Source organism: Sminthopsis crassicaudata, chromosome 3 (genome assembly GCF_048593235.1).
Source record: "Sminthopsis crassicaudata isolate SCR6 chromosome 3, ASM4859323v1, whole genome shotgun sequence".
Classification (NCBI taxonomy): domain Eukaryota; kingdom Metazoa; phylum Chordata; class Mammalia; order Dasyuromorphia; family Dasyuridae; genus Sminthopsis; species Sminthopsis crassicaudata.
The window spans coordinates 257,190,459-257,203,390 of NC_133619.1; the positions used below are offsets into that span (position 1 = coordinate 257,190,459).

Here is a 12,932-nt window from a genome sequence, read left to right on the forward strand (position 1 = left end):
TTTTTTTAATTAAAGCTTTTTATTTACAAAACATATGCATGGGTAATTTTTCAACATTGACCTTTGCAAAACCTTCTGTTCCAAATTTTCCCCTTCTTCTCCCCACCTCATCCCCTAGATGGCAGGTAGTCCAATACATGTTAAAATATATGTTAACTCCAATATATGTATACATATTTATACAGTTATCTTCTGTAGAATTTTAAATCTATCCCATTCTGGTCTTTATCCTGAATTCTATCTTTTTATTACCAGTATCTTTACCTGGATCTCAAAAGATTCCAAAATGGATTCATAATGCTCATATAAATCCATCTGTCCTTTGAACTTTTATTTTTTTTTTTTTGTAGGAGTTAGAGTTCTGTTTATCTAGATTTGTAATCTCAGAGTAATCTTTGACTCTTTTCTTTCCCTCCTCTTGCATGGCCAGTCAGTTCCAAATTTTTGTCAATTTTACCTCCACAGTATCATCCTTTTTTTTTTTTTTTTTAAACTTTTGCAGCCTCAACTCTAGGTTACAACCTTTGAATTCTCTTGCCAGAATCATTATAATATCATTTAAATTAATCTTCCAGTCTCTTACCCTCCCTAATTGATCTTCCATATAGTTGTAAAGTTGATATTCCTCTGGTTTTAGGACATCAGGGCAGCTTTCCTTGATGATTTCTTGAAAGATGTTGTCTAGGCTCTTTTTTTCATCACAATTTTCAGATAGTCCAATAATTTTAAAATTGTCTCTCCTGGATTTATTTTTTAGATCAATTGTTTTTCTGATGAGGTATTTTACATTTTCTTCTATTTTTTTAAATTTAATTTTTTTTTTTTTTTGGTTTTGTTTGACTGGATTCTTGTTGCCTCATTGAGTCTTTCATCTCATTGAGTCTTTCATTTCTCTTTGTTTAATTCTGATTTTTAGTGAATGATTTCCTTCAATTAGCTTTTTAAATCTCCTTTTGCATTTGGCCAATTTAATTTTTAAATGAGTTGTTTTGTTCATTGGATTTTTTAACCTATTTCATGGGTTAAATTATGAATGAATTAATTATGAAATTAAAATTTCATAATTCTGTTTTTCAAGGAGTTGTTTTCTTTTTCCATTTGCCAAAACTATATATTTTTTGTGCCGAGACAATTGGGTTAAGTGACTTGTCCACGGTCACACAGCTAAGAAATATTAAGTGTCTGAGGTCAGTTTTGAACTCAAGTCCTCTTGATTTTAGGGATGGTGCTTTATCCACTGCACTACCTAACTGCTCCTCAAAACTACTTTTTAAGGAATGATTTTCTTCAAACAATTTCTGTGTTTCCTTTTCCAGAGTTCTCATTGCCTTTCCCCATTTTTCTTCTAACTTTCTTTTAAGATCCTTTTTGATTTCTTCAAAGAGAGTCTTTTGAGATGGAGACCCAACTTCATCCTTTGAAGCTCATCTGGAGACGTTTTGCTTTTAGTGTCCTCAGGATTTGAGGTCTGTTCTTCCCTATCTCCACAAAAGCTATCTGTGCTGAGACATCTTATTGCTTTTTTGCTCATTTTTAGAGGTTGAGATCTGCTCTTAGGGCAAAGAGAGATTGTCCCAAGCAACAGTGGCTTCGTGCTGCCCTGGGGCCAGCACTGTTAGGCGTGGGAAAGTATCCCACTTGTAAAACTGGGGTCCAGGAGCTCACTTTTTGCTTTCTGTAGTTGTGTTGGAGGTGTCACAGCTAGTCTGCTGCTACACTAGCTTCTGAACTAGGATAGAGTACACAACACTGTTGTAATTTGGCTAAGAACCTCCAATTAGATTCTTTCTGTGCATGGAAACCTCTCTGCCCAGGGTCTCCCTGTGCTGTACTTGGGTTGCAAACTGCTCCCTCCCCCAATCTGATCTTTCCTGAAGTTTTTCCAAAATATTTTCTGTTGGAAATTTGTTATACTCCAAATATTGTGTGTTCTGTTACTCCAAAACCAGTTCTGAGACTTGATCTGGTGTTGAACTGAGGGAAGCCAGGAAGAGTTCAAAGACCTGTTTACTCTTCACTATTTTGGCTCCACCCCCTCAAGTTGATATTCTTCAAATATGTCTGATAACATCATTCTTTTACTAAGACATCCTCATTGACTACCTACTGGCTTCAGTGTAAAAAATTCTCAGCCTGGCATTTAAATCCTTCAAAATCTGGCTCCTGTTTATCTTTTCAGAGTTATTTCATCTGACTCCCTTTTGTGTACACTCTCTTTCAGGCACAGAGGTCACTGTGTATTTCTTATGCATGACATTTCAACTCTCACTTCCTGTGTTTCTCATGTTTGTGCCTTGTAGAATTCTATATTTCTTTCAAAAGCACAACTCAGGTGCCACCTCCTATACAAAAACTTTTCCTAATTCTGCCAGTTGTTAGTGTTCTCTTCTCTCCAGAAATTACCTTGTATTTATGTTCCATTTTAGTGTTTTGCACTAAGTAGGTGCTTAATTTTTTGTTTAATTGATTTAAATCCTGTAAAAAGAGTACTGTTCCTGGTCTGTTTTTATTAAAAGCTTTAAAGGAGAATGACTTTTAAATTATTCTTTCCAAACTTTCAGGATAAGGCATTGAAGTTTTTCAATATCACTGGACAAACAATGGAAAGTTTTGTAAAATCACTTGATGGGAATATAAAACAGGAGCTCGATTCTGATGAAAATCAATTTGTATTTGCTTTGGCTGGAATTATAACAAGTAAGTCGATTTTGAAGGTCATTTTTCTTTATATATACAGTTTATAGAATATGTTATTATTATATTATTATTATATATATTGACATGGCTAGCATATTTTGTTCAGTTATGTATGCACACAAGATTTAGGACATGTCTCAAACCACAGTGATAATTAAAAGTTTACATTAAAAAAAAATTCTGAAGTTAACATTTTATTGCTTTTATGTTTAAATGAGAAAATACTTTAAAAATCCAAAGCTTTAATTCTTTTCAAATTTGCCCCTTATATTACCATGTTTAATCTGTGTACTAATATCCATGCTAATTTAAGTGCCAATTTGGTTTTTCAAAGGTTTCATAGAGAAATCCTTTAAAATGAATATAGGGAAACCATGCTGCTCTGAGCCAGACCATTCAGGCTGATATGGTAGTTTAGGGTCAGGATTGGAATGAAATTAGATCCTTCCAGACCATTTAACAAAAAAATCTGGATATGAGAAAATAAAAAAAAGAAAAACTGCCCATATCTCTTAGAAGCGTAGGACAAAGTGAAAATACAAAGAACCTAGCATCTCTCAAGAAAAACCTCAAAATAAAAACTGTTAGGAAGATCAGAACAAAAGTCTAGAGTTCCTGGATCAAAGAAAAATAAGTACCAAAAAGGAAAAAGTTCAAGTACTAAGGAATCATTGTCAAGATCACAGAAAACGTAGCTCTTACTCTTTTAAAGATAAGATTTTGGAATGTGTTATTCCAAAAGACAAAAGCAATTTACAAAGCAGAATAACCTATTTGGCAAAATTCCATATAATTCTATAGATGGATAAAGTAAATCTTTAATGAAGCAGAAGACTTCCAAATATTCTTGATGAAAAGGTCAGGACTGAGTAGAAACTTAAAAATCCAAATCCAAATCAGAAAACCTCAGATAGCAGTCATAATTTCAAAAAAGGCAGCTATAAAAATAAACTCTATATTATATTTACAGGCTCCTTAAATAACAAATGAATATCATTATTATATGTATGCCTATGTGGTGGATGGGCACACACACAAATACAACTAGAATAGACAGTAAAAACATAATAATGGAGGATCTCACTGTATTGTGATGAAACGAGGATTAAAAGTAGGGTACCCAAAAAAACAAAAAAACAAAAAAAAAAAAAAAGGAAGAAAAGAAAAAAATTGAGGAACATTGAAGTATTTTTTAAGAAATGTTAAAAAGAGAACAACAGAATGGAGGTCAGAAAGATTAGCAGATAATTAAGACTATTTTAAATTATATATTGAATTTATTATAAGTAATAAGAACAATCAAAATTTTATAATTACATTAATACATTCAAAAAAGCTTTTTGATGAAATCTAACTCTTGAATCTAACTCTTGTTTAGATTTAAAATGTTACAAAGTATAGGAATAAGTGGACTTTTTCTTAATATGATAAATTGCATTTCTCTAAAATAGAGAACTAACATTATCTGAAAGAAAGGAACAGAAAGCCTTTTAAATAAAAAAGGTAAATTTAGTATGTCCATTGTCACCACTATTATTTGCTATAATTCTAGAAATTAAAACTGTATCAAATAAGTCAAGAAAAATGTTTACATAATGAGAGAGATGAGTTGCCCATCCAAAATTAATTTGTCTTTTATTTGTCATCAATTATTTATCTTTTAATAAATAACACCTTTCTAGAAATATAGGAAATATGTAATAAAATGTAAATAACAATAATGGTAATGATGAGTGACATTACTACTTAAATTGACTTACTCAGTGCCATAACAATCAACTTACAAAAAAATCACTGCATAGAAATAGGCAAAATAATAACAAATATGAAAAAAAGGTGGGAAGGAAAGGGACCTAACATTATTAGATTATAGAGAGGGCATTTGATTCTATACTCACTCCTCAAGGTTATATAGTCATGAGTGATTTTAATGTGTAAGAAAAATGTATCCTTTCCCTGTTTCCTTTATTTCATGTGAAATTTCTCTGATTTCTTGAAGAAGGGATCAACACAATTGCCTAAACAAATAAGTAGCCACACTCATGGAGGCTTTTAAAATGTCTCTCCCAAAGGGCATATCAGTTTATTTGAGCTATGAATACTTACAAATTATAACATACTGATATATGCTATATCACTGTGTTTGTTATGAGTTTAGAAGCTAAATTAACAATTTGGAGTTTGTGATATTAATACAACTTCATTTTTTAGTATTTGCTCAGCAGACCTAGGCTACTTGCTTTTATTGTGACATAATTCTAAATTGTTTGAGATGCTTATAAGGTAAGATTTGTCTGATGACCTAAAAATTCAGAATAATAAATCCCAAGTGCTTTATCCCTTTATGAGCCCACACCTTTCTGAGGATTTTCTTTTTAAGTTGAATGGAAATTTTAATTGCCTTATGCAATGATCCAAAGAGAAATTTTTGTTTGAACCCCAAGTTGGATTGCCTAAATGTTTCAAGGACCCTTGGGGAAATTTTGGATATCCCTATTTCTTTCCAGGGATTCAGGTGAACTTTTAACCTAGTAATTACAACAGCAAGAACAACAATAGTAATAGCTAGTCTTTATAGATTTTTAAAAAAGGTTTGTAAAACATTTGTATATATCATCTCTTGATTCTTACAACAGTCCTAGAAAATAATGGCTATTACTATCTTCTTTTTTCAAATAAATAAACTGAGGTTGAGAAATGTTAAATGGGTCTAAAGTCACATAGATAATCTGAGACAGCTCTAGGTGATGCAATGGATAGAGAGCATTGATCCTGGAGTCAGGAGGATTTGAGTTTAAATAAAACCTCAGACAATTACTAGCAATGTTACCGTGGGTAAATCACTTAATTTCACTTTGCCTTAATTTCCTCATCTGGCATTACTGACCATATATAAAGACATTTTATCAGTAGTGGTGATACTTTCTCTGTTTTTCTTCTGATCCCACATAGTAACCTGTGACTTTATCATCTTGATTAAAAGTCATTAGTAAACACAAATATGTTTTCAGGCAGGCATTCTCTTCCCTCATCTTGCTATAGTAGTCAACTGGCTTTCCCTTTATCTAGTATTTAAGTAAAAACAGTTTAATAGACATTTAGTCTGCATCTAAGTGTCTGGAAGCAAAATATACTAATTTTTTTACTCCTAAGTACTTGCTTTAATTAAATTAAAACAATGTTTCATTATAAAAAAGAGTTGTTTGTTCATCATAATAGGGCTATCTCAACTATTTTAGTTAAAATGCTATAATTATACAGCTTTATGCCTTGTCAATTCTTAGGCTAAAATAATTCTTAGGCTTTTAATATATTCTGTACTTCTGAAGCTTGAATCAGATATTATTATACACTAAGATCAACGTCTTGTAACTAAATCTCGTAACCATATGAAATTTAACAATGAACTCTATATTTCTGTTGTAGATGTTGCTGCCATGGCTTGTGGTCGTGAATTTCTGGTTAATTCGAGTCGTGTGCTGTTGGACACAATAATGCAACTTCTGGAAGACTTGAAGCCAGGACAGTGTACCAAACTCAAAGTGTATGATGGATAATATTAAAAAGATGAAAATTATTTTCTTATTGCTTACAATGTATTGAACTAATCTAAGTTAAGCTCAATTCACTTGGGAATATTCCTTTAAAAAAACAGAAAGAAAAAAAAGAAAACATTTCTTGGTTAGTTAAAGGAGCATTGTCTTGTCTATGCATGTGTGTATATATTTAGATATAGACACATTTGTGTGTATATACACAAGTGTTAACATGTATATACACACACCACATGTGCATGTATGTGGACATGCATATTCACATCCACATATACTTAGGAATATGGATTGAACCTGCTATTCATTGGCATTGGGAACTCTAGGTGAGGAACCTCCTTCTAATATGCAAGTCAGTACTTTCTATGCAGTATATAGTATTAGAGAGATGCTTAGAGTACAGAGATGTTAAATTACTTGTTCAGAATCACAGTTATCCTATGTCAGTCAGATCTTTTTGGCATCAAAACCAGCTGTCTATGCACTCTGCTTCTCATGTATATGAGGAACTATTAAACCTAAAAACTGTACTAAGACTTTTGGGACACCACACATACATATACAAATGTGCTTATACATCCGTGCTCATTAATATCTGTACACATGCACCTATGTGCTATCTCTTGTGTATTTGTGCATATATACTCATATGTAAACATTGAATTCAAATTCATTCATTTAAATATGAATTCAGATCAGTTCAGATTCTGAACTTCAGTTCCTTAGGCCAATCACTAATTTACAAACAGGATTTCCAAATACCTCAAGGTAAGACATAGTGAATGGAATGCTAAATTTGGAGTGAGGAAAACTTGAATTTGAATCCTGCTTCATATAATAATTAGCTCTGTGATGCTAGTCAAATTACTTAACCTCTGTGTGCCTCAGATACTTTATTTATAAAATGAGAGAGTTGAACTTAATAGTCTTTTGAACCCTTTCCTTTTCATAAATTAATCTATAATCCCATGGTCATAATTAGTTTTAATCCACTTTTTAGTTAAAATACATATATATGTGATATAGCATAAATGAGGAATGTTTATGAAATTAAACCAAAATTTTGATACATGTTGAAACTCCAAATTTAATAATCTCTGCCTTTGATTATGCAAGAGATAGGAAGAGATGTTTAAGTTCAGATTTGCTTTCTTGCTTCACTTCACTTGGTTTCAGTTTTGTAGTAGATGACACAGATCTGTCAAATCAGATTATTTCATTTGATAATCAATTTTATTTTTATTCCTTTTTTGCAAATTTAATGATAATTCATGAGGTTGCAAATATTTCATTCCCTAGTCTCTTCTTTATAGTTGTGATTACTTTTGTTGTACTTCTCCTTGGGGGTATTTATAGATAAAATAATCTGTTTACCTTTGGTTTTTTTTTGTTTTTGTTTTTGTTTTGTTTTGTTTTTGCAGCAATTCCCCAGTCTTTTTTTCCCTCTAATGTACATCTTTTTTTTTTTTTTTTTGGTCAGTGATTAGGCTCAGCTTTATGGTATATTATTGCAGTTCTGTACTTTTGGATTGTATTCTATTCCCTTCTCTGATTTCTTATACCTTTGGACTAATTCTTTGCAATTTGAATTGTATTTCCTTCATATTTATAATCTTTTGATCTCTGCACCTTTTGCTGTTTTTATTTAAAATTAAGTACAATCATTGCTTGTCTCAAAGTTTAGAAAAAAATGGATTTTATTCTGGTGACAAACTGTGCCTTCTCTTAATTGATTTTTTGTTGCATATAGCAGTTATTTTATATTGTTTTCTATAGCATGGTATGTAAAACTTTTGTCATGTATTCAAAGACTTATAATCCTTAAGTTATCTCTTCATAGCTTATCTTCCTTCCTTTCTTCCTTTCTTTCTGCTGAGACAATTGGGATTAAGTGACTTGCCTAGGGTCACACAACCAGGAAAGTGTTAAGTGTCTGAGATCACATTTGAACATAGGTTCTCCTAACTTCAGGGTTGTTGCTCTATCCACTGTGCCACCTAGCTGGCCCTTCATACTCTATCTTAAACACCATTCACATTGACTTATGTAGAATTCATTAGATCCATTGATATTGTTGCCTTTTGTTTCTTTGTGGCTAAATCCCTTCCCCTCCTTTCAGTATTTTTGTGTTCCAAATTTGTTAATCTATTTTTTTATTTTTAACATATTGCTTTATGAATCATTTTGAGAGAGAAAAATCAGAGCAGAGGGGAAAAACCATGGGAGAGATTAAAAAAAAAAAACAGAAAAAAAGAAGTGAACATAGCATGTGTTGATTTACATTCATTCTCCTTAGTTCTTTTTCTGGATGCAGATGGTATTTTCTGTCCAGTCTATTGGGATTGCTTTGAATGAGATACAAGTTTGAAGCAAGCATGATTCAAAGTTGGGCCACGTGGTATGATGCCTGAAGCCATGATCTCTTAGATAGGTAACTATACAAGAAAATGAGCCAGTATGATTCAGATTTTGGTCTTCAGGAACCAAGATTGAAAGCTGCACATGGAAATGTACACTCCCTGTTTGAAAGAAGCGTTAGGAGATAAATAGGAATTGCAGACTATATCTTTGGGTGGGGCTTGATACTAATATCTTGCCAAACTCTCAGTCCCAGGCCAAGACTAAAATCCAAAGTAAGGAACGTGGGAAAAAAGCAAGGGTTTTGGACTCAGGCAGCATCTTACTTAGGAATAATAAGACATTAGCTTCCAGACAATAATAATGAAGATAGGCTATCGTCCCATTTCTGAATTTCAGCTGAATATAAGACCTGGGTCTAATTACTATATCTAGTAGTACAAGGTAGGTCAGATTCTAGCCCTGGCACAATGTCCTGAGTTAAAAACTGAAGTTGTAGATAGATGTGAACAAACACAAAAAACAAACTTACAAACAGAACTTGTGTAATAAAGATATATTATAGGTTAAACTAATGCTAACAATATCCTGGAGGAAGAAATAATTTAGAAAAAAACAATTTACTATGAATATTATACACAAGGTGCATTTTATATTCAAATATATACAATGTATATAAGTATGAATAAGCCCTTCAATTTAGGAAAGCTAAACAAATGACAAAAGATCAATACAAAATATCAATTATGATTCCAGAGAAGTAATGATGAATCATACTACCTGTTTATTTCTTGACAGAGAAGTGATAGATTGATAATGTAGACTAGGTCATACATTTTTACACATGACCTATATATGTAATTTTTGCTTGACTTTACTTTTGCTTGACTATACTTATTTGTTAAAAGGTAGGCTGTTAAAAATTGCTGAATAGGGAGCTAGTAATGTTAAAAAAAAAAAAAAGGCAGAGTGACTTAAGTGACCTGAACAGTTATGAAATTAATGTTAATTTTTATAATATACTTAAAACCAGCAACAAGCTACATAATAGAGATTGTGATTTCATATACCATTTTCTATAGGGGACATATGAAAATTTTTCACTCTTATAAATTTGGCTCAGTTCTTTATATATTTGAAATATGAGACCTTTATCAGAGAAATTTGTAAAAATTCCCCCTCCAGTTTCCTTTGTTTCTAATTTTGGCTGTATTAGCTTTGTTTGTATAACCCCATTTTAATTCCATGAACTTAAAATTATCTATTTTATTTCCTATGATCTTTCTCTTTCTTATTTAGTCATGAATTCATTCTTCCCCTATCCATAGGTCTGACAGGCATGTTTTCCCATGGTACACATTAATTTGCTTATCCCATCACCTTCTATTTCTAAATCATATACCCATTTTGAGCTTTGCTTGGCATATTGTGTAAGATGTTTGTACATGCCTAGTTTTTGTCTAACTGCCTTCTAATGTTCTCAACAGCTTTTGTTGAAGGAAGAATTCTTGACAAAGTAACTTTGATTTTAGGGTTTATCAAACACTAGGTTACTGTGGTAATTTATCTAATTTATTTTTTGCATACTATGTATTATATATCTAATCTATTTCATTGATCAACCATTCTATTGCTCTTTTTTTTAAAAAAAATTTTTTTGGCATTAATTTGCTTGTTTTGATTCCAAATTCTCTCCCTCCTTTCATTTCCTTCTCTACCCATTGAGAAGACAAGTAATATGTGAAGTATTAAACATGTGAAGTAATGCAAAACATATTTTCATATTAGCCATGTTGCAAAGATAAATGCAAGAAATAAAAGATAAATCTTCCCAGATTTTTCTGAAATCAACCCTCTCCCCAACCACTCTTTTCTTATCTAGCATAAGATTGTTTTTGATGATTACTGCTTTGTGGTAGAGTTTGAGATTGGTACTATGAGAATGCCTTTACTTACTTTTTAGTTCATTACTTTTTTTTGACCCACTTATTCTTTAGAGCAGGGTTGGGGAACCTTTTTTTCTGCCAAGGTCCATTTGGATATTTGTAACATTATTTTTATTTTTTTTTCCTGAGGCAATTGGGGTTAAGTGGCTTGCTTAGGGTCACACAGCTAGGAAGTATTAAGTGTCTAAGAGGTCCTCCTGATTTCAGGTTTGGTGCTCTAACCACTGTACCACCTAGCTGCCTCTGTAATATATTCTTATATGCCATAAAAAATTATCAACTTACAGAACTCAAGATGTGAGAGATTGTTCTACATACTTTTAAGCTTATCATTACCTGTGGTTGATTTTACAAATAATTTTGTGGATCTTATATGGCCTGCATGCTAAAAGTTTCCTACCTCTGTTTTAGGGAGGGTTACATGATATAATTTCCAAATAAATTAAAAAAAATTTTCCTCCAAAATTTATCTATGCTTTTGAGGCTTTTTATCAAGTGTAATTTTTATTGAATTATGGTCCCAAGAGGGTGCATTTAATGTTTTTGCTTTTCTTCATTTATTTGGGAAGTTTTTAATCTCTAATACATGATCAGTTTTTGTGAAAATGTCGTGTATGGCTGAAAAAAAGTCTTATTTCTTTCTATTCCTTTATAATTTTCTCCAGGAGTCTATCATATCTCATGTTTCTAAAATTCTATTCATTTCCTTAACTTTTTAATTTATTTAATGTTTAGATTCATTGCATTCTGAGAGAGATGAGTGGAGGTCCCTCCATCAATATATTTTTAACTATTTATTTCCTTCTTTTATTATTTAACTTTTCCTTTCAAGAATTTGGATGCTATGACATTTGATGTATATATGTTTTGTATTGATGTATTGTATTACTTCATTGTCTATGGTAACTTTAAGCAAAATGTAATTTCCTCAATTGTCTCTTTTAATTAAATGTATTTTGTTTTTTTTTGGGGGGGCTGAAATTATAATTACTCCCTCTTTTTTACTTCAGCTGAATGAATCATATTAGATTCATATCTAGCTCCTTATTTTAATTCTTTATGGGCCTTTCTATTTTAAGCATTTTTTTTTTTTTTGGTAAACAATATATTGGATTTTGTTTTCTAATCTATCCTCTTTTATACTTAGAATGAATTTATTCTTTTTACAATTATGATTACTATACTATGAAATATTGTGTATTTCTCTCCCTCCTATTTCCTTCTATTTATCCTTCTTTCACTCTCTTTTTACCCTATCGTTGGTCAAAAGTTTGTTTTGCTTTTGATCATTACCTCCCTTAATCTTCACTCTCTCTTAACAGCCTCTAAAAACTCTCTCTTACCCCTTCCTCTCCCCCCACTTTCCTGTTTGAAAAGGCTCAAGCTTTGCTCTACCCTTTCACAATTTTCCCCTCCACCATAAAAACTTTCTTGTGTGTTTCTTTTACATGAGGTAATTTTAGCTAATCTTTCTCTCCCTTCGCCCTTCTCCCAGTTGATAACTCTTTCTCACCCCTCCCCCCTTTTTTGTAATTGATCCAAACATTATTAATTTATACTTTCCCCTTTGTCTATGTAGACTCTTTCTGCCTTTTTTAAAAAGTTAAAGCTTTTTATTTTCAAAACATCTGCATACACCAGCCCTGAAATCAGGAGGACCTACGTTCAAATTTGGCCTCAGACACTTAATACTTGCATAGCTATGTGATCCTGGGCAAGTCACTTAATCCCAGTTGTCTCAGCAAAAACAAACAAACAAAAAAAACCAACAAAAAATATGCATAAATAATTTTCAAAATTCACCCTTGTAAAACCTTGTATTCCAAATTTTTTCCTTTCCCTTCCACTTCCTCCCCAGGAAGTAATTCAATATATGTTAAACATGTACAGTTCTTCTATATATATTTCCACAAATATCATGCTGCACAAGAAAAATCGGATCAAAAAGGAAAAAAATGAGAAAGAAAACAAAACAACAAGCAAACAACAGTAAAAAAGTGAAAATACTATGTTGTGATCCACACTCAGACGTTATAGACCTCTAGGTGCAGATGGCGCTCTTCATCACAAGACCATTGGAACTGGCCTGAATCACCTTGCATCTATCTTAAAAGTGACAAAATTCTTAGGAGTTAAATGTATCATCTTCTCATGTAGAAATACAAGTTTGACTTTATCAAGTCTATTTATGATTTCTCTTTTATATTTCTCTTGAGTCTTGTGTTTGAATGTCAAATTTTCTATTTAACTCTTGTTTTTCATCAAGAATGCTTTCTCTAGGGGCAGCTAAGTGGCACAATGGATAGAGTACCAGTCCTGAAGTCAGGAGGACCTGAGTTCAAATGTGACCTCAGACACTTAACACTTCCTGGCTGTGTGA

The 12,932-nt window shown here is 32.0% G+C and overlaps 1 protein-coding gene across 4 annotated transcripts in view; it reads left to right on the forward strand.

Annotated features, from left to right (window-relative positions):
• The window catches only part of HSF2BP (heat shock transcription factor 2 binding protein), a 76,351-nt gene that overhangs the window by 45,696 nt on the left and 17,723 nt on the right, over window positions 1-12,932 (forward strand). For all 4 annotated transcript variants that reach the window (XR_012487992.1, XR_012487993.1, XM_074300536.1 and 1 more), the window contains exons 5-6: window positions 2,562-2,697; window positions 6,124-6,241. Coding sequence is in view for 2 of the 4 variants with exons in the window: in XM_074300536.1 (XP_074156637.1) it covers window positions 2,562-2,697; window positions 6,124-6,241 (254 nt within the window). In the remaining 2 variants the exon portion in view is untranslated. The remainder of the gene's footprint in view (window positions 1-2,561; window positions 2,698-6,123; window positions 6,242-12,932) is intronic.